This window comes from Zootoca vivipara, chromosome 2, assembly GCF_963506605.1.
Source record: "Zootoca vivipara chromosome 2, rZooViv1.1, whole genome shotgun sequence".
Classification (NCBI taxonomy): Eukaryota; Metazoa; Chordata; class Lepidosauria; order Squamata; family Lacertidae; genus Zootoca; species Zootoca vivipara.
Genome location: NC_083277.1, coordinates 97,318,669 through 97,339,634, shown reverse-complemented (window position 1 = coordinate 97,339,634; position 20,966 = coordinate 97,318,669). Strand labels below are relative to the sequence as shown.

At 42.9% G+C, this 20,966-nt stretch overlaps 1 protein-coding gene across 1 annotated transcript in view; it reads right to left on the bottom strand.

Moving 5' to 3' along the window:
* Positions 1 to 20,966, bottom strand: part of RPTOR (regulatory associated protein of MTOR complex 1) — a 321,297-nt gene that overhangs the window by 80,864 nt on the left and 219,467 nt on the right. Inside the window, exons 14-20 of the mRNA XM_035104148.2 lie at positions 18,990 to 19,064; positions 17,367 to 17,432; positions 16,995 to 17,186; positions 15,838 to 15,978; positions 11,947 to 12,064; positions 10,508 to 10,648; positions 3,716 to 3,874 (exon numbers count right to left, since the gene is read on the bottom strand). Coding sequence (XP_034960039.1) covers positions 3,716 to 3,874; positions 10,508 to 10,648; positions 11,947 to 12,064; positions 15,838 to 15,978; positions 16,995 to 17,186; positions 17,367 to 17,432; positions 18,990 to 19,064 — 892 coding nt within the window. The remainder of the gene's footprint in view (positions 1 to 3,715; positions 3,875 to 10,507; positions 10,649 to 11,946; positions 12,065 to 15,837; positions 15,979 to 16,994; positions 17,187 to 17,366; positions 17,433 to 18,989; positions 19,065 to 20,966) is intronic.

The following is a 20,966-nucleotide window of genomic DNA, read 5'->3' as shown; positions in this document are numbered from 1 at the left end:
TAAGTTCTGGAGCTCTAAACAAGTTCCTGGGCTCAGAATTATTTAATACTAAGGATATTTATTTTACAGCAGACCATTGCAAAATTCTAATTCGTTGCAGCATTCAGCTGTGATGTCAGGGTCAGGAGGGTTGGATTCACCCCAACCCACCAACTGCTATGAAATAACAATAAATTTCACATTTAGCAGCATAACAAAAGGTGCATATTAAGAAATGATAATAAACAGATTGCAACGGAGAGAAAAGGCCCCATGCACAAAAGCATCAAAAGGCTTTGAATATATGAAGCTGCCTTATATTGAGTCAGAAAACTATTGCTCTGTCTAACCCAGTATTGTCTACTTTGCATGGCAGTGGTTCACGGAGGTCTCAGGTAGAGCTCTTTCTCAGTTTTGTTGCCTGAGATCCTTTGAACTGGAGATGGCAGGAAAGAAACCTGAGAACAGATGCATGCAAACCATGTGCTTTACCATGGAGCTATGGAGCCATTCCTCGCATGCTTTTATCTCCATCCTCACTCTCTCTATGCATAAATTATTACTTGTTCAATATTGCCTTTCTCCACTCTTCATATGCTAAAGGGACTCTATGGCTGACCTGAGAATTAGTCTAGACCAGGCACCCCCAAACTGGAGCCCTCCAGATGTTTTGGTCTACAACTCCCATGATCCCTAGCTAACAGGACCAGTGATCAGGGATAATGGGAACTGTAGTCCAAAACATCTGGAGGGCCGAAGTTTGGGGATGCCTGGTCTAGATTAGTCAGCTACTTGCCATGAGCTAAAAAAGCTAACTGAATCCATGAAGGTGCCAGAGTAAAACACTGGCCCATCTCAAGAGAGGATTCAAAACTCCATCATCTCACCAACCACTCATAACCTTCACTTCCATTAAGGCTCTCAACAGAGATAACAAACCTGGAAGCCCACTTGACAGCAATGGAGTGCCATGCTCCAAGTTACTTGCCCTCCGTTAAGAGGTTGGAGCTTGGGCCTATTTGAATCCTAGCAGTTCAAAAGCACGTCAAAGTGCAAATAGATAAATAGGTACCGCTACAGCGGGAAGGTAAACGGCGTTTTGTGTGCTGCTCTGGTTCGCCAGAAGCGGCTTTGTCATGCTGGCCACATGACCTGGAAGCTGTACGCCGGCTCCCTCGGCCAATAATGCGAGATGAGTGCCGCAACCCCAGAGTCGGTCACGACTGGACCTAATGGTCAGGGGTCCCTTTACCTTTAAGACTCTTGTTAGACAACATCCATCTTCCCTGGGAGTTTGCCCAGGGAGCTATCGGGTACTGTGAACAACATGATCCAGCCACAGATACCCAGGAGTCTATGCTTGCTTCTTGCTTCTCAATACTGCCTCATATCCCAAGCCAGTCTCCTCTAGACCTTGTTCAGCACCCAGAATGAGCTCATAGTCTACCCTGAACAGTGCACTGCCAACTACACAAATGGTGTCACACAGAAAGTGCAACTTTTCATTGCCTAGAAATCCATAATAATATTACAATGTTAGTGTCAATTATGTGTAAGTGGTCTGAGTCCCTCTAGTTCATGAAATTCTTATTGTGGCCTTTGGTCCTGAACAAGTTGCCCCCCTCCTGCCCAGTGTAATTGAGAAGAAATTTAAACAGGAGAGAATGGGTTGGAGTTGACAAGAGTCCGAAAGTTTACATAATCTGCCATTCAGGTCAACTCAAGCACAAACCTATGGACCAAGTTCAGGTTTCCTTTTTTTACTATTTCCTTTAGGATGCAGCAGAGGCAAGGCTGGAAGATGCATTTGAAAAAGGGAGGAGAAAAAAGAAATCATGGAGGAAGAAGAAAAAACCCTGGCCTTAAAGAGGTAAGTGCTGAAAGTAATGGGATTCCGTGTAAGTTATGAATTTTAAACACTTCCATAAGCTATGTCGTTTACAGCTGGATATGAGCTGTTCCTGTCTGAATATGAATGAGGAAGGCACTAGAGAGCTGCTTTTGTGCTTCAAGATGCTCTCACTCATCTCATTCCTAGGCTATGTTTTTCAGCTGTGCTCTAAAACTCTTTTAAGACACATGTAAATAACTAAATATGCACCTCTTTACACTAGCAGAAGACTATGGAGAAATATCCACAGGAACTGAGACAGTGGGCCATTTTACAGGGCTGAGCTAAAGTTGGGGGGGGTACTTTTTGGAGAAGCTCTTATCCCCTTCAAAACTATGCCTTTTCCAAATAAACACAAAGGCAATGGAAATATTTCCCGTCCTTGCTTACTTGGCTTTGCAATGTTATCATGTAGCCAAATTTCAATGGCTGTGTGACCATTTGTCATCATCTCAATGTGATCGATGATTAGTTAGAATCATAGTCTAGGAGCAATATTGTGCTTCATACTCTGGAACGGTCTGCATGAGTTTAATATCTGACCGATTCACTCTTCCTCAAAAATCTACATTACTTTAGTCTGGGGACTAGGATGATTAACATAGGAAGCCTGAGTAATTTAGCTACAACAAACAAACAATCCTACAGGAACCAAAGCACTGTACTAATCCTGCCATGTTACTCTTACAAGAAAACAGACATGGGAAACTGCCTTACACCGGGGTCAGACTATTTGCCCATCTAGCCCGTGGTTCCCCAAGGCCTCAGGTTTTACAACTCAGCCTTATAACAGGAGGTGCCAGGTACTGAAACTAGGGCTTTCTGTATGCAGAGTCAAGCCAGTAGCACTTTCCTTATCTGGGTGGTTTAACCTATTTTCCCCTTTTCACCTCCACATTAACTCAGGAGCTAAGTGTGGTGGGAGGGTCTGTGGCACATGAGTTAACCACGTCCATTATGATGCAAATGGAGTAGTTGTTCTAATTGGGTGCTTTCCTGCCCTGCCCAGACAAAGACTTGAAATGAGGTGGGGTAAGAGGGAAGGTTGTAATGGTAGTGGAGGAGAAATAAGAAAGCAAGGTACAAGAATTCTGTCTCCATCCCACTCCCCGCTCATCTTTGCACAGGCACCATGGATCACTTAGTTAACTGATGCACAGATGCAGACTGAAACATGAATACAACTGGCTTCATATACAGTTCTCCATGAGCCCTAGAAAACAGGGAAACTGAAACTGAAATAACAGTCAGCCCCACTCTCTAGAACAGAGCTTTCCAAACTTTTCATGTTGGCGACACACTTCCTAGCCATGCATCATTTTGCGACATGGTAATTCCGTTTTACTAGCAAACCGGAGGTTATACTAACCTCTTTTAAGAGATACGGACACACATTGTGCGACACACCTACACACTGCAGCCAAAACACTAATGTGTCGTGACACACAATTTGGAAAGCTCTGCTTTAGTATATTGTAGCCAACATAGATGTTACTATCAACAAAGCAGCGCATCAAAACTATAGTCAAATATAATCACCCAGTTTTCTAGGTTAAGAATGCTGGAAGCAGCTGTAAATTCCAATCAACATTTGTTTCTTTTGCTGGGATTGTTCACCACGTCCTCCCCTTTCGGAAAGCTGGCACACTCTCACACACAAATGCAGCTGTGTCATTGTTCTGCATCCACACACAAAACTTCAAACAAATACCTCATTTCCTTTTGTCAGGTTGCTGTCCACTCACATTAAGAGTCTATGTGCTATTACAAAGAACTCCTCCTCAAAGCTTTCCTACCACACTCTGCAGAATAGAGATGAGGCGGCTTGGAAATGTGCAGGCTCACCTATCAGTGAATTCAGTGAAGAGTAGGAGCTGACTCTTCTCATCTTGTCAATGGTCTCAAAAGACAGGATATACTCTTCATTCTCAGGGCTGCCCAAGGTGCTACTGGCACTGCTGCTGGTGCTCAAGTTCCCAGGGGAAAAGGCAACAGAGCTCCCGGCTGTTGAAGACAAAGAATAAGTATGGAAACATTGAGAGAAGCAAGTGTGCAAGGACAGCATTCCTTGGAGTATCTGTGTACAGCAGGATTTCCCAAACTTCTGAGTACATTGACCCCTCGATGTGCCAATAAAGTTGTCATTGACTCCAACCCAAATTCTTAGGAACGTAAATGAAATAAAGTCAGGAAATATCAATATATGATTAACATTTCTTAATCATAGGGATTGTAGTCCAAATCACCATGACCATAAATCATAAAATTGATGTATTGTAAAATTATCTTATTAAATATAGAGATTCATCATTGGCAAGGGAGATGTACTCTGTAAATGCCTATGCCTATATTTCTGAGGCTCATAGCTATCAATTAATTTTTTGGCATTATGCCTCGTAAACTTCTTTTTCACTCCTTGGCCCTTTTCTTGGCCCCCAGGTCTGCATTCATTTCCTGCATGATTGCATCAACCACAGGGTGTCAGTATTGGCAGCTGTAGAAAATCTTGCTCTAGAGCAGGTGTGACGACCCGTGTCCCACTCTACCTTACTATCACTGCGACACAGGAATCCAGAGGGGAAAACACCTACCCTCTTCTCCTGGCGCCTCAAAAAAAATAAACCCCTTTTACTAATGGGTTTCTTAGTAAGGAGAGCCTTCCAGCTTGCGTGACCTGGTACCTTAAGAAACTCTAGGCTGTCCCCCAGGAATAACCTCTTGCCTCCAGTAAAGGGTCTCCCTCAGTTGGATTCCCCCACTGTAGAAGTTTGCCCTATGCACTCTGGCAACTTCTTGGCACCTCAGGTTACCCTTCTTAGCCTCCTCCGTGTAACTTCAGGACACAAACCACCACCTCCCTGCCTGAGGTGAGTTTTGCCCTCTCTTGAGTCACCACGGCTGTGAGTCCTGGTACCTCGCTGGAAAAATACAGACGGACCTCTTGTTGGCAAAAACAGAGATGAAGTTTTATTGTGTTAAAAACATAAGTGATTCTTTAACGTGTCATTTATTAATTAGCTTTGTTCCAGTTGTACAAAATAAACTCAGTCAAACATTTAACTTTAAGTTTTCCTAGCCTCTTCACTGTCTTCTAACAAGCCACCTCATAACACCACACCACACCTTCCTCCCTCTCCCTCCTAACTGACCAAACCGACACTCCCTCCTTTCAAACCGGGCACAGTCCCGCCCCCATCAGAGTTCTATGCCAGTCAGGCTGGAGGTGGGTTAACTCTTTGCCAGCCGGGCAGAAATAAACATTTTAAAAGTGCTTCAATTTGTCACATATCTCCCCCACCACAAAGACATTGCGTCGGCTTGCTCTTAACTAACTAGAGCAATGCCAAAGCAATGGGCTTGGGGTTAAAAATACTTCAATGCATTCTATAACATTCATATTACAAAGTCAACTAAATTAACATCTCATAAACTTGTACACAGATAAACCATGTTTGGCATGTGTCAGACTATAATGCCTAAGCACAAATGTTCTGCTAGGGTTATTACCGTTTCATATAATAATTTGCACCATCCTATACCTCCCAAAAATATACCTAGACAAAGCGTCTGCTATGATGTTTTCCTTCCCACTTATGTGCTTACCCTGTGTCTATTTTATAAGTTGCTAGGTTGGTCCTCCCTGGGATGTTTGAGAAGATCTGAGCAAACTGAGCAAGGACTAATTTTAACTGCTCCTTTTGCTCTGGGGTCAGACTTTCATCGAATGACACCTCTGCTAGAGTTGTGCCATTACTCAGCTCTCCCCACCCAGTTAAATGAATTCCTTGTGTCATCTTCCCCTTTACTTGCAACACCAACTTATTTCTGTCAAAATAAGGCTTAAGTAAGTTTACATGAAAATTTTTACATCGGTTCCCTTCTCCATCTAACTCTACCAGATAGTTCACCGCAGATATCTTCTCGACCACTTTGAAGGGACCGTCCCACGACATCTCCAACTTCTTTCGACGTCTTGTTCTTAACACGAGCACACTGTCACCGGGCTGGAAAGATCTGTCTCTTGCGTGTGCATCATACCACTGCTTCTGTCGACGCTGTGCCTGCTGCAAGTTGTGAGCAGCTTGCTCCCGTAGCTCTTGAAGGTCGCTCTGCAGCTCCTGTAGATACGTCACAACATCAGGGCTGTCAATCTGCTCCTCCCCTGACCACGCTGCTTTCATCAAGTCTAGGGGTCCTCGTGGCTGTCGTCCAAATAGGAGTTCAAAAGGACTGAACCCTGTGCTCTCCTGCGGCACTTCGCGATAACCAAATAGGAAGTGTTGCAGCCTCTCATCCCAGTCGTTAGGATGATTGATGGAATAGGTTTTTAACATCCGGCTCAGGGTCGAATTAAATTTCTCCGTCAAGCCATTCGACTGTGGATGATAAGCCGTAGTTTTAACATGCTTAATCCCACAAAGAGTTAAAAGCTCTTCCATGGTCTTGGACGTGAAGGATGTCCCTAAATCTGTTATAATTTCCTTGGGGAATCCCAGCCTTAAGAACACCGACATGAGGGCTTTTGCTACAGTCTTTGAGTCAATGTCCTTTAGAGGTATTGCTTCTGGATAGCGCGTAGCATAATCCACTAGGCATAAAATAAACTTATTCCCCCTTTTTGTAACTCTGGAGATAGGCCCGAGGATGTCCACTCCTACTCTGGAAAAGGGCTCAGTAATTACGGGAATAGACTGTAACAAGCCTCGCGTTTTGTCCGCTCTTTTGCCTGCTTTTTGGCAGATCACACAGGACTTGCAATACTCTTTGATGTCTTTGCCCATCCCAGGCCAGTAAAATCTTGCTTGGATTCTATCACTAGTCTTCCTAATGCCTAGATGCGCTGCTGAGGGTGCGTCGTGTGCCATTTGTAGCACTTGCAACCGGTAAGCTCTTGGCAACACTAACTGTTTCTTCCTTTCCCAAACAGCAGCAGTTTTCCTCCTCCTAGAAATTCTATACAGTCTTCCCTCAATGGTGGTAAATAAGCAGGGGTTCTCCACAGTTACTTCGGCATTAGGACTTTGTGCTTTACCCCACAGCTCTTTTATAGTTTCATCCTCTTTTTGATCACTCAAGAATTGGGCACCGTGCTCCTGGACCACTGGCACGCTAATCAGCCCTTCATCCTCACCAGGCTCTATGGGTGACTCTATAACTGCAGGAGGATTACTCTCAGTGACTTGAGACTGTGACCTAGTTATCACTTGAATACGGTGCTTCTGACTAGCTAGGTCATTCCCTATTAAAAAGGGTACCTCCAATTCATTTAGGATTCCAACTCTCCATTTGCCACAAAATCCTTTGTAGGTAATATCAACTTCAGCTAATGGTACTTCAAAATGTGGGCCCCATATGCCTTTTAAACTATAGGACTGACCCTTGAGGTACTGCTCCTTTGGAACAAATTGTGATTTGACAAGTGAGACTTCTGCTCCTGTGTCCCTCAAACCTAAACAAGACTGACCATTTAATTCAATTGGCTCCATGTAATCTTGGTTGCACTCCTGCTCAGCCCTCCAGACCTGTAAGACCTTAGAAGTAGTCTCAGCTGGACTGTCCGCTTTCTCTGAGCCTTCTGTCTGAGGCGAGCTATTTTCCTGAGACTGCATTACCAGTTTTACTTGTTTAGCTGCAGAAGGTGTAGTTTGCGACTTAACCAGCAGGGGGCACCTGGCACGTACATGGCCCTCACGATTACAGAAAAAACAAGTGATTTTCTTAGACCCTGTCTTGTCAGAAACTGATTCCCTGACAGGAAAATTTTCTTGCCTGTCTTTATTTTCTCTGTTTCTCCATGGATTACCCTTCTGTGAGTGTTTTGGGAATGCTATTTCATTGAAATCTCCCTGTAGTTCGTCTAAGACCTCAGCAACCTGTGCCACAGTTTTCAGTTTTTTATCCCTCAAGAACCAACGTAAATTGCTAGGGATTTGCTTAAAAAATTGTTCTAAACAAATTAATTGTTTTAACTCATCAAAGTCCTTCACTCCACTCCCTTGAATCCATCTGTCAAGTAATTTATCTAAGCGGCTAGCTAGTTGGGCATAAGTCTCTTTATGTTCCTTTTTTGCCTCACGAAAAGCCTTTCTGCTTTGTTCAGCCGTGAGTACACATCGAACCCTGACCCTTTGCTTAAATACTTGGTAACTTGACAGCTCTTCTTCCCTCAGGTCAGCATAAATTTCACTTAGTATCCCACAAATTTGAGGTCTTAAATAAAGCATCCAGTTCTCCTCAGGTATTTGAAATTCCACACAAACGCGTTCGAAGGTAAATAGAAACGATTCGACATTATCGTCCTTTCCAAATTTGGGGAACCTTTTTAAATTAATTGTGGTACTATCATTATTAACTGGGCTACTAGTTAATTCTGATCGCAAACGTATCTCTTCAAGCTTCATTCTGTCCTGTTCTAATTGAACCCTTAATCTCTCGGACTGCATTCTCTCCTCAGCTTCCATTCTAGCTTTTTCCCTCTCACTTTCAGCTTCAATCCTAGCTCTTTCTCTCTCACTTTCAATTCTAGCTTTTTCCCTCTCACTTTCAGCTTCAATCCTAGCTTTTTCTCTCTCACTTTCAATTCTAGCTTTTTCCCTCTCACTTTCAGCTGCTATCTTTTCCCTCTCAGCTTCAATTCGGGCCATCTCAATTCGTAGTTTCATCAGTTCTACCTCAGAACCTGGGCTTCCCTCAGCCCCTTCCGTTCTTTCATCTCCTTTTGCCTCTCTGGGTTTTCTTACGTGAGTCATTTTCCTCACAGGAAAATCCTGACAGACTCAAACCAAACTAGGCGCGTGAGCTTTTAATTTCGATCACGACGCTGCCACCAAAAATGTGACGACCCGTGTCCCACTCTACCTTACTATCACTGCGACACAGGAATCCAGAGGGGAAAACACCTACCCTCTTCTCCTGGCGCCTCAAAAAAAAATAAACCCCTTTTACTAATGGGTTTCTTAGTAAGGAGAGCCTTCCAGCTTGCGTGACCTGGTACCTTAAGAAACTCTAGGCTGTCCCCCAGGAATAACCTCTTGCCTCCAGTAAAGGGTCTCCCTCAGTTGGATTCCCCCACTGTAGAAGTTTGCCCTATGCACTCTGGCAACTTCTTGGCACCTCAGGTTACCCTTCTTAGCCTCCTCCGTGTAACTTCAGGACACAAACCACCACCTCCCTGCCTGAGGTGAGTTTTGCCCTCTCTTGAGTCACCACGGCTGTGAGTCCTGGTACCTCGCTGGAAAAATACAGACGGACCTCTTGTTGGCAAAAACAGAGATGAAGTTTTATTGTGTTAAAAACATAAGTGATTCTTTAACGTGTCATTTATTAATTAGCTTTGTTCCAGTTGTACAAAATAAACTCAGTCAAACATTTAACTTTAAGTTTTCCTAGCCTCTTCACTGTCTTCTAACAAGCCACCTCATAACACCACACCACACCTTCCTCCCTCTCCCTCCTAACTGACCAAACCGACACTCCCTCCTTTCAAACCGGGCACAGTCCCGCCCCCATCAGAGTTCTATGCCAGTCAGGCTGGAGGTGGGTTAACTCTTTGCCAGCCGGGCAGAAATAAACATTTTAAAAGTGCTTCAATTTGTCACAGCAGGCATCCCCAAACTGCGGCCCTCCAGATGTTTTGGCCTACAACTCCCATGATCCCTAGCTAACAGGAACAGTGGTCAGGGATTGTAGTACAAAACATCTGGAGGGCCGAAGTTTGGGGATGCCTACTCTAGAGCAGTGGTTCCCACTTGGTGGCCTGTAGACCCCAGGGGGCCCACATAGCCCACCCAGGGGGTCCATGGCACATACCCATCAATTGTCCGGGACATCCCATTTTGGGGGGCTGTGCTCTCATGCAAGAGCACAGCACTCAAAAATGTGCTTTTTGGTGCTGTGCTCTTGCGTTGGTCACATGACTCACACGTGAGCACTCCCTGTTTTGCGGTGGGACGTGTTGGAGGGTATGGTGGCACTAATAACATAACCAAAACTACCACAGAGATGTCAACATTTTCAAAGGTCCATGGCTTGGCTTTTGAAAGACAGGGGGTGTGCAGTACATAGCTAATTAGGAACCATTACTCTAGAACATTCAAGTTATGGGAAGAGCAACCCCAAGATATAAAGACAGGCTAGTTAAATATCTCTTTTTAAAAAAACTGAGTACACTGGAAATGCAGTGCAAGCAGAAGGGGGCTTACTGTGCTGTTCTTCCACCTTGCACTCACAAAAAGCTAATCCTGAGGGTCAGGGGACCCTCTAGAATGTGATGGGTTCATTTCTAGAAGAAGGGGAAAACACCCCAAATCACATAGAAGCATCATGTGAACTCCCCTTTCCCCTTTCCGCACCTCCCATGCCCCTTCCAACCTTGTTTTGGAGGATTCCCTGATCCTCTTAATTGGCCTTTAACATGGGGCAGGAGTGAGAGGAGGCGGGAAAGTGCTCTTATGTGAATTCTCTTCCACTCATGTTTTCCGGATCTAATCCTGTCACATCACTTAGGTATGCCATCCAAACTTTTATAGGCACTGAGTCGGTTCATTATTGCTGTGGTTGGTAGCAATCATATGAGTAAGCTTTGCATACATGCATGCAAAGAGTAAATGATAAGAGAATCCTGAAAAGCAAACTTACATTCTTCATTCAAACTGAGATTCTGCAGAGACTTATTCAAATTCCTTGCTGTTGTGACTGCTCTTATATTCCCATAGGAGCTGACAGAACGGAGTTTTGGTGTGCAGGGACTGTCTCGCACTGGAGTCAGACTTCCACCTTCTATGGAGACAATATTGTTATTCATTTCCTACCCCATCTTCCTAACACCCAGAAAAAGGATCACAACTTTCTGCTTTTAGCATCACTGTGGCCTAATACTATACAAAGTTGGGTTAGGCCTTGGTAGTCCATAAATGGAGAAGCAAGCTAACTGCTGCAAGTGCCCTACTTTGGCATTAGGAGAATACATCCTCTTGCAAACAAGACCTAAATCTGTGCTACTGTTTCCATCCATTCATTTTAGACTTTGCTGACAAAGTGCTGTGCAGCCTCCATTAACTCTAATGGGACTAACATGACAACCCCATTTAAAGCAATGTGGCGGGGTGTGATGGTGAGGTGTGAGGCTAGATAATTTTTCTATAACAAAAGGTCAACCAAAGCTTAAGCCCCCCCCCCCCCCGCCAAATGCTTAGCTGCAGGAGTTACAGTATACTATGAGTGCCTGGCATGTCCACTGTTTTCCTCCTTAAGAGAGATCCAAGAAGCATTTGTGCCGTATAAAAGCTTTCAAAATTCTGTGCCAGATATAGCTGGGTCTTGATGCTGGAGATAAGATGCTTCTTGTGCGTTTTATTTACATAACAGCTTTAATTTATCCTGAGTAAACACATTATTATTTTATTCAACAGCAACAAGAAAGACAAGGGAATGGGAGAGTAGGTTTTCATATTTTTAATATAATCCACTCTTTCAGACAAAGGGGCTATTGAATTACTCATTGCAGGGAGACAACTGTATTTTCATCTAAATTATATGACAGGAGAGGTTCCCAAGTCCCCAGAGATTATCCAGGATATTTAATATTTAAGATGACATTTCACGAGATAAAAGGCCAGCAACAATTTATCCAGATTTCTGTATTTCCCAAATTAAGAAGAATGTACGAAGAGGAGGAAAAGAAGAGGAGAAGCGATAGAAAACACTGACCAAAGTCCACATGTCACAGTAAGAATAAACCCTAGCTTCATATCAAGGTTTGCTTAGAATAAAACAAACCATGACTCCTCATTTGGATGTAATGCTAAGGCAGGGACTGTGGTTTGTTGCTCCTGCTTGTGCTAGGGGAGAAGTGAAGTGGGAACTATTTGTCCTTCCACAACAAATCTTTAATCTACCATGATGTGTAAATGAAGCCAATATGAAGCCCACATTTGACCTTCACATACAAAATCAGGTTTTTTTGGGGGGAAAGGGTTGCCAAGAAATGTGATTTAGCCAATAAACTGCCCTCCCTCATAGAATCACCTTCTACAGTTTTATTATAATTTTTTTTAATAAAGAAAATGATGTATTACCTGGAGCAGCTGGTGATGGCAGTGCATAGTTCTTTTCTTCTTCCATAAACTGCAAGGCAACAGTGCAGAAATTGCTTTCATACTGGACCACAAGGTGACTCAATGCCACCACCAACTCCTAGGGAGAGGACAAGGGAGGAAAAACAGACTTCTGAACACTGTGTGCATGTGAAATAACTGACAGCAAAGAACCCCAATCACTGTAAAAAAAGCAGGGGAGATCTCATTCACCTGATAATGTAACAGAAAAGCAGACACCCATCTGCAAGTCAAAGTTCCAGGAGTACTCAAAGAACAGTGTTTCAGGTCTTGAAGGCAAACAAACAAATTGATGCAGTAATCTCCACTCCAAATTCTAAGGTCAAGCAATATATTTCTGAATTTAACCTAGCAAGTCCAGGAGCTATTGAAACATTCTGTTCACAGCTCAGTGTATCTTGTAAAGCAGGGAGGAGGACCTATTACTATGACTCCTGCCATCCCTGACCATTGGCCATAATGGTGGGACTGATGGGGATTGGAATCCAACAACATCTGGCCTGTGACAGGCTCCCCATCCCTCCTGCAGTCATTCATTGGGTTGTACATTTTGACTTTTAAGTACCAACAGCAAATATCTCCCTCAATCCTAAAAATAGCATATAGCAGTACTTAACAAAGTTCTCTTTTGTGAAAATGCAGTGGAAATATTCTATTTTATTATTATTTATTATTATTACTATTTATTTAATTTATATACCTATACCTGGAGGTCTATTTTGTGAGCAACCTTAAATAAAGCAAGAGAATCAAGTCCCTGTGAAAATTAATACCATTTGTCACCTCAAGTGGGGACGAGGGCACTTTTTATACTTGGCTTTGTGAAGCATTGATTTTTCCTTCACTTTAGTGTGACGGTCTTAAGAAAGCTGGAACATTTGACTCCAAAGTGAATTCTTTGCAACGAAAGATATTTCATTATTGGCTACGCTCTACTTTTTGATGCAGCTGAGAATTGTAAAACTGATCTACTGATACTGGAAGAACTGAAGGGGAAGGGTGGACATTGTGCCATTCTTCTCTGGTCCACTCAAGCTCCTCTGTAGGACATAATGAATCATAATAAGGGCAAGGTTATTGTGTGACCTCCTGAGTCATGGTCCGGACCTTAAAGCCTTGCCAACCTTTTCTATGACGACTCCAAGAGTTACAGAAATAGCATGATGCCCTGTTAGAAATGCCTAACTGTTCACAGTGGTTCACAGTCAGCTCAAAAAAGAAATCACATCTGACATTGGGCAAGCAAAACCTTGGTGCTTTAGAGGGAACACAACCTGCTACTTATTTTCTGTGAAATCTGGTGGGAAATCTTGAATTCTGCAAGAATAGCACAGACTATTAAAGTCTCTAGATACCATGATACTTGAGCAGAAAATACCAAGGCATTTTCTTAATAGCCCTACACAGTACTACTAATGTCCTATTTACCCAGAGGCTAGAAAGGATGAAATACATTTTGCCTATGATAAATTTGACAAGACTAGGCAGGAAGCTCTGGTCACAACGCTTCTCAGTGCTATCAAGCGACTGGTGTGCTCCCGCTCTAAAATGGGAGGTTAGAAAAAACAATCTTCAAGGGACTATTGTTTCATCTCAGCCCTCTCCCCTCCAACCCATTATGAAAAGCTCTTTGCTGAATAGAACTGTCCTGTTTCCCTCTTGCACTTGCAAAACTCATCCTTCCTCCTCTCGGAGGGCTGCCACATACTTCTTGCTTCCAGTAACAAATTGATATTTCATATTTAATTCGGTAGATTGTAATGTAAGACTCTGCTATCAAAAGGGTGATAAATAGGAAAGGACTACAGAGACAAAACGTGGCTTCTGTTTCGGGAGGAAGTAGCAAGAGCATCAAGAAATTCTGCAAAGTGTTGAGGTCTTGGAGACAGAGGCCAGGACAGCTAATTTCATTACCCTGTCCTCTTTTTTTTTTTTAATGCAGCAGCTCCAAAATGAAAGTAGTGACATACAAGCCTGACAGCTCTCTGCTGACAGATATCACTTTCTTTTGGCATTCAGCAGCACACTTTTCAATGATGGATATGGTGCCAGGTCTAAAATAATTCTTTTCTAATGCCTGGTCTTTCATTATTTTGTTATGCAATGCCCTTTTTCTGTTGCAAAGGGATTTCTCATACTGTACAGCAAATGAAATGCCATATTGATAAAGGCCTCATGCCTGGCCCCACTGGGCAAAATGAAGCAGCCTGACGTTCAGGTCAGACAAGAAAAAACATTTTATATTTCAGAGTGATGGCCCCTGGGAGCTGTGATGGGAAAGGGATCCATGGCATCTATGCCCTCAATTCAAGGTCAACTCCCCCCCCCGCCCCCGCTGACCCTATACCACCTCTTGCAGCAAGTGTTCTTTATCAAACTCTGGGTGATGAAGTTAATTTTATTTCCCTCAGGACAGGGAGAAAAGCAGTACAATGTTATTCTTCAGGCTGAAAACAGACAGGCGAGTGCAAACTGAAATTTACGTAAGCCTCTCAGGAAACAGAGAGACAAAACGATTGACCCGACAGGGCTTGTGATTCAAAGAAATCGTCAACAGAGAGGGAGCCAGTATGGCTTGTAGGAGTGCAAAAACTTTCCCTGTTTCTCGCATTGAGGAAATGGCACTTGCTTACATATGATGAAGCAGTCTCGGCAGCCAAAGATTCACATTGGCTAACTACCCCCCCCCAAAAAAAACCCTCCCTATTCTTAACCATTCTGATGAAGACAAGACATTAAAACAAGGAGAAACCAATGAGAAGTGGCCATGTGGGAGGTAAAATGGGAAGCCTGACGTGCTATTAATTTACTGTAAGGATTCTACTGGAACAAAGATCTAGGAAGACTTGCCTGCAGAAGCAGCAGTGTGCAAAGGCTGTACACCACGAACAAAAGCCGATTCCAAGCAAATTTTAGGACACATAGTCATTGCCACTACCACATGTACACAAAGTATGCATATTCATCCTCATGAATCTCTCAATGAATGGCCTAGAGTGTGCCAGTTTGCAGACATGCCATGTTTTCTTTATTGCTTAATGCTGCCAGAACAGAATTTCAGAGCTAAGGTCTTATAATTGTGCTCTTTTTCTGCAGAGTCCATACCTGACGGACACTCATCATGATGTGGAACAATTGGGCTAGATTTAGACATTTGGGAATCCTAAATTACCCTGCGATTACAATACACTGTATAGAAACAACTCAAATGCCTGGTTTTAGAATTGTATTTCAATAGAACAGACATTAAATAGTTTCCCCTGACCTGAAGAATCCCAACGGAATATCTAATGAGAAAGGGGGAAACTTAGCAATACTTTATTATTGTTTGCAATTAACACAGCACTTTGGAGCTAAAATAATGGACATTCCTTCCTCTCGAAGGCATGCCACTATTATTTCCACGTTATCAAACTGAGGCTTACAGTGAGTCCACAGCTGATCTTATATTTTAACCTGGGTTTTCTCTTCAATACTATTTCTGAAGACTATGTGTCTTTTGCAATGTAATGTTTGGCAATAGTCATAGGTGCAAGGATTCACCTTGTAATGTTTTAAGGCTGTTGTTATTCAGGGTCTCACATGTTCATGACCTGCTGGGTGGGTGGGTGGGGGGGAGGAAACCTAAGCACAAATTCCGCTCTGCTAATTGGAATAGGCTGGAGGTTAAAACTAGAACATTCTGCATGTGAAGGATGCGCATTATCACTGAGCTATGGTTTTCCCCTGTTTTCAGTAAATCAAAGTGTTGAACAGCTGCAATGAACTATAAAAGTCAGTGCAGACAGAACTAACAAGCTGAGCAGTAGCACAGGGGCTCTAGCACCTACCCCTCCCAACCCCATGCTATACCTTTCGGACCATGGGACTTCCATCGTTGATGAGCTGAGCCAGCATCATGGCAACATTGTGATCAATAGTGGTAGAATGATCTGTCCGCTCAGCTGAATTGCCTACAAAGGTGCCAAGGGCAAAGACTGCAGCACAGCGAACCTGAAAAAGAAACATAAATAACCTCTGTCCAACTTAAACTCTTAGCATACACTTTGTCACTTGCATGTTTTAGTGCAAAGATGCCATAAGATAACATATCCATCCTATTGGAAAGGACTCCCAACATTAAAGACACATCTAGTAAGTAAATGCAGACATGAGAGAACTATGTTGTTTTTTTTCACATGACCGGCAGACCCTCAACACATCAGTTGAAAGCTGCAATAGTTAACAGATTACAGGGCTGCAATAGTTAATAGATTAATCAGTTAGTATAAGCTTTAATCAAATAAATTAACTGGGCAGGTATTCATGGGCTTCTCCTTCTCTTGCACCTTATAGTCCCCACAATCTGCAAAATCTGCTCCAGAAAACTGAGAAACCCTCTGGAGTGGATTTTGGGCATGTACAGGGAGACAAAGACCAGAAGTTCTATTGTGCCAACAGATTTCCATTGCATAAGAAGGTAGACATCACTGGATGTTGCCTAATACAAGTATTCATAAAAGCTACAAGTGGTGAGTGCTCTTTTAAAAGAGGCATTCTGTCTTTCATCTTACATAGAAGGGAACACATATTAAAATATGACATCTGCTACAATGAAGAAAGCTTCCTTCAAAATTACTATTTTTACCCATATATAGAATTAATTACTAGATTAATCACTCAAAACTCATGAAATTAATTGACTAAGATTTCTTTTAATCATGTTCATGCCTTATTAGTTAAGATCTTCATAAATTAATCAGCCTTTGCAGCTGTTTCATTAGCCAGCCACTTTAATGGTTATTTGAATTGTTTTAAAAAGGTGTTTTATATTTTATTGCTGTACACTTGCCCACATATGTTATATGGTGGTACAGAAATACTTTCATCAATTGTTGTTTTTTTTAAATGAAAGAATACTTTCAAAGTTTAGTGGTGTGTACCCTGATCAGATCAAGTAATATAGGGAAGCTCTTTTGGACAGCTAAGGCAAGCACATGAACCATTCTCTCCACTGGACGCTGTATTACCTCTGGGATTGGATCAGAGAGAAGGCTGTAGAGCTTTTCATGGGCACTGTCCCTCACACCGCACCACCTTGCAGAGTCAAAATTCTGCCAGATTCGCCCCAAGCAAATAGCCACCCACTGGCGCAGAAGAGGATGTGGATCATTGAGCTGCTCCAGGCAAATGGCAATCAAGTTCCCTTGAAGACAGGCTTCCTATAACAAAGGGCAGAGCATGATATTTTAACACATTATGTGCCAATTAAACAATTCTAAGGAAAACGACTCTTTTAGAGCAGCATAGATGCATGGGATTAGGTCCTTAACATTTTTATTCAAGATTATTAATGAGGTCAGATGTAGAGCCATCCACACCCTTCCTCAACTTTTACTCACCTGCCCGGTATTGTAGTTGTTGACAATCACTGCAAGGATAAAAGCTGTCATCGTCCTATGTTCAGCCTGAAAAGACACACAAAAGATCGAGGATTAGATAAATTAATAAGTGAATATTTCAAGGTAAAGAATTTTTATTATTAAAAAAAATCCTTCCTGCTGGAACTTGCCTCTTTTGACACTGAGGGTTCTCAAAGGTCTCCCTAACTTAACAATCCAAATTAAATGAAATAATGAAAATGGCCATGAAAATGACTTAATCTCATTTGCTTGTATGACGGCCCTTTCAAACAGAAGTGTGTAAATTCATTTTACTGTGGGTTCAAGCTTTCTAAGGGTGCGAAGGTGGAAAATGCTTTTAACTTTAAATCACAAAACACAGCGTCTGCCACAACAAATAGACAGACAGGTTTCAGGCAAAATAAAAAGGTTGCACAGGATTTGCATCCTTCTCTAAAAGAATTCTGAAAATTTTCTGTCATCTCTACCTCTCCATGTGTCAAATACCTTTTGTGCTTCCGATACATTTAAAGAACTATATAAACATTTCCCAAGGACAGTACATTTCACATGCAGCGCGGGAAGACTGAAAATTATTTTGGATGACATTTTATTTTCCCTTAAGTGCAAGATTACAAAAATAATAATAGAGAAGAGAACAGTGCCCAACTGATTCATACTAGCAACAGTAGTGAAGTTTTAAAAAAAATACAAAGAAAACCTACCAGTGCCCTTACTGCAACATTCTTTTTCTTTAACAGGCTTAAAATACATTTATTGATAATAAATAAGCCCCTTAGTTCATTTATTGTAGTCTCTTTCACAAGAAGAAATACTGAGCAAAAGAAAAATGTGTGCAATTTACGATTCTTCTTTATGTGTCCCACCTCATCCACATTGTAGCAATGTAAGAGTAGCCCTGTTGGACCACATCAAATGTCTATCTAGCCCAGGTTCTCATTTCCCAACAGTGGTCAACCTGACCCCCCTGGGAAGCCAAAAGCAGTGAATGAAGATAATGCCCACCCCACCAATAACGTATTCAGTTGCGTATTTAGTCATTATGGTTAATAGCCACCGATGGACCATGAATTTATCTAAACCCCTTTGAAAGTCATCTAAGCCTTTGGGAATGAGGTCCACAAATGCAGTGTGTGAAGAAATAACTTCCTTTTGTCTGTCCTGAATACAATGCCAAACCATTTCATTCCTTTAAGGAAGAGGGAGAAAGTGTCCTCTAACCATTTTCTCCATGCTGCTCATCAACAGGACAGTTGCATGTTACAACTTTGTGGAAGGAACTTCTAACCATCTACAAAATCAACAGCATGGCTGCCTCATAAGTGCAGCACATGAACCAGCATGAGTTCTAATCAGAGAGGTTGGATGGTGGTGGTCAGGGCCCGCCGGGGGGGGGCACCGCGCAGCCACGCCTGCCCGCCCGCCGCCCGCTCCGCCGCGCAGCAGTGCCCTCGGCGACTGCGCTGCGCACTGAGCCCGGCCACCCGCCCGCCCGTCGCGCTGGAAAACGAGGCGGCGGAGGGATCCGTCGCACCACGGCGCCAAAGGTGCTTAAGACGGCCCTGGTGGTGGTGGTGGTGAAGACTGATTATTTGACCTTACCGGCATGTAGGGATCTGCCAACACAGAAAGGAAATATTTGTGACCGTTGTCCTTCACAAGGTCGGCTTGGCATGACTGAAAAACAAGATAGATGGGGGAGGAGGGGAGAGAGAAAAAACAATAAGCTGAAGATAATTTATTTTTAGTCTTTGAATGATTTACATTTAGTTCATCAATTGCATGTGTACAGAGAGTCCTTGAAAGCAAAAATCAGGAAGCCAGTTCTACAGATAACAACTCAGCTCTGGCTCATTCCGCCTAAGCAATGTACTGGGAGTACAGCCATCTGCAAGCCAGGTGTAGAAAGAAGCGACATCTCCCAGACTACATAACTATACATATTCTGTGACTGACAAAATTCGGGGTCTTCCTGTTTCTTTTATGCTTCCTTTGACTTTTATGCTAAACACAGCCATGGGTTGAAAGGGAGTGACTTTAAACTTTCCCTTTCAGAAGCTACCTTGGGAACCAGGTGGCTCATTTGGCATTGGTGTTCTTCTCTGTTCCCTGTATCTGATGAGGCAATTTGATATGGATATGTCACAAAACTCTGCTTAAAGAAACTTGGTCTGTTCTGAAAACTCAGAAAAAAAGTTGTCTAGAAGATGCATGTGCATCAGTGATGTGCTGATGTTGCTCCCCTCTGCATACGCCTCTCACCATAACACAGATCGTGCAGATTTTCTGATCTAAGCCCCAAGGACAGGCACAAGGATTCAGTTTATTGCATGAAAGCAATTGTGCCATGAATGGTAGAATTTGGCTTCCTGCAGTTTTCCAGCCATTACTGTTGCAGCAATATGACAACAGTGTTGATTAAAACTCTAAGACAGGGATAGCCAACACAATGCCCTCCAGATGCTGTTGGACTACAGCTCCCATCATCCCTGACCACTGGCCCTGCTGGCTGCAGCTGCTGGGACTTGTAACCTAGAAGCATCTTGAGGGCATCATGTTGGCTTCCCTGCTCTAAGAGTAGAGTGAATTTGCTCTGCCCTTACTTACTGGCCTTTAACATTTATTTAGAGTGTCCAATTCTTCCTTGGCTTCTACTAATGGACTTTCTGCAAGGAGGAAGAAGTACCTAACTCAGCTTGGGTGAGCCAATGACAATTACGGCCAACAGTGAACACAGCTTGTACTCAATGAGCCATGATTTAACTTATTAGAGAGAAAAAACTTGCCAATATTTTGACAACTATAAAACACTCTATTTATTATGCTCACAACAAGGCTGTAGAATTTAGTTGTTTATGTCATATCAAACCCGCAATGGTCTGAGCATCGCACATTCTTCCTAATCTGCAGGATACCAGATTTCTGTTCACAGACCCTTTGTGAAATATCAAGTGATATGACCAATCCAAGCATAACCTTTCTACAGCATGTTCCTCAATGCTAATTATTCCAAATGTTCTACTGTGTAGAAAAATGTGGAGGAAATAAGAAAAGGGCACAAGTCACTAATAAAAAGTCTTCAAACTCATGTTTGGTCCCCTAAAGGCCACTAGGTTGAGAAGCATGGTGTTGTAGCTATGAGATGAAACTGTTAAGCTGGGACATGTTGCCAGACAAAAATCATCTCAAAAGCAGGCCGAGCCAACGCCAACAAAATGCTAATTTACAGAGTGAAGTTAAAACAATGGCTGCAAAAACACAAATGTCAAATTCATGGCAGGGTTGTGTCTTGGATAAGACCTCTCCTCCCTTCCAGAGGGGAGAGGTTTCCTGTGCCTGCAGGGGGGGCGTGTTCAGCCCCCTGCACCAGCCCCTCCTCGCTGCCACGTTATGCCCCTCAGCTGGCCAATAGGGCTCGCTGGGGGGCGGAGTCCGGCTGTGATTAAGCAGCTGAGGTGGCGGGAATTTTTCACTCTGCTTAATACACAGGGATGGACCTAAAATCCTTTTATACTGTGACCAAGAAACATAAGTTAGGGTGGCCCAATGTTGCTAGGAGAAGGTTTGTTTCTTAATGAC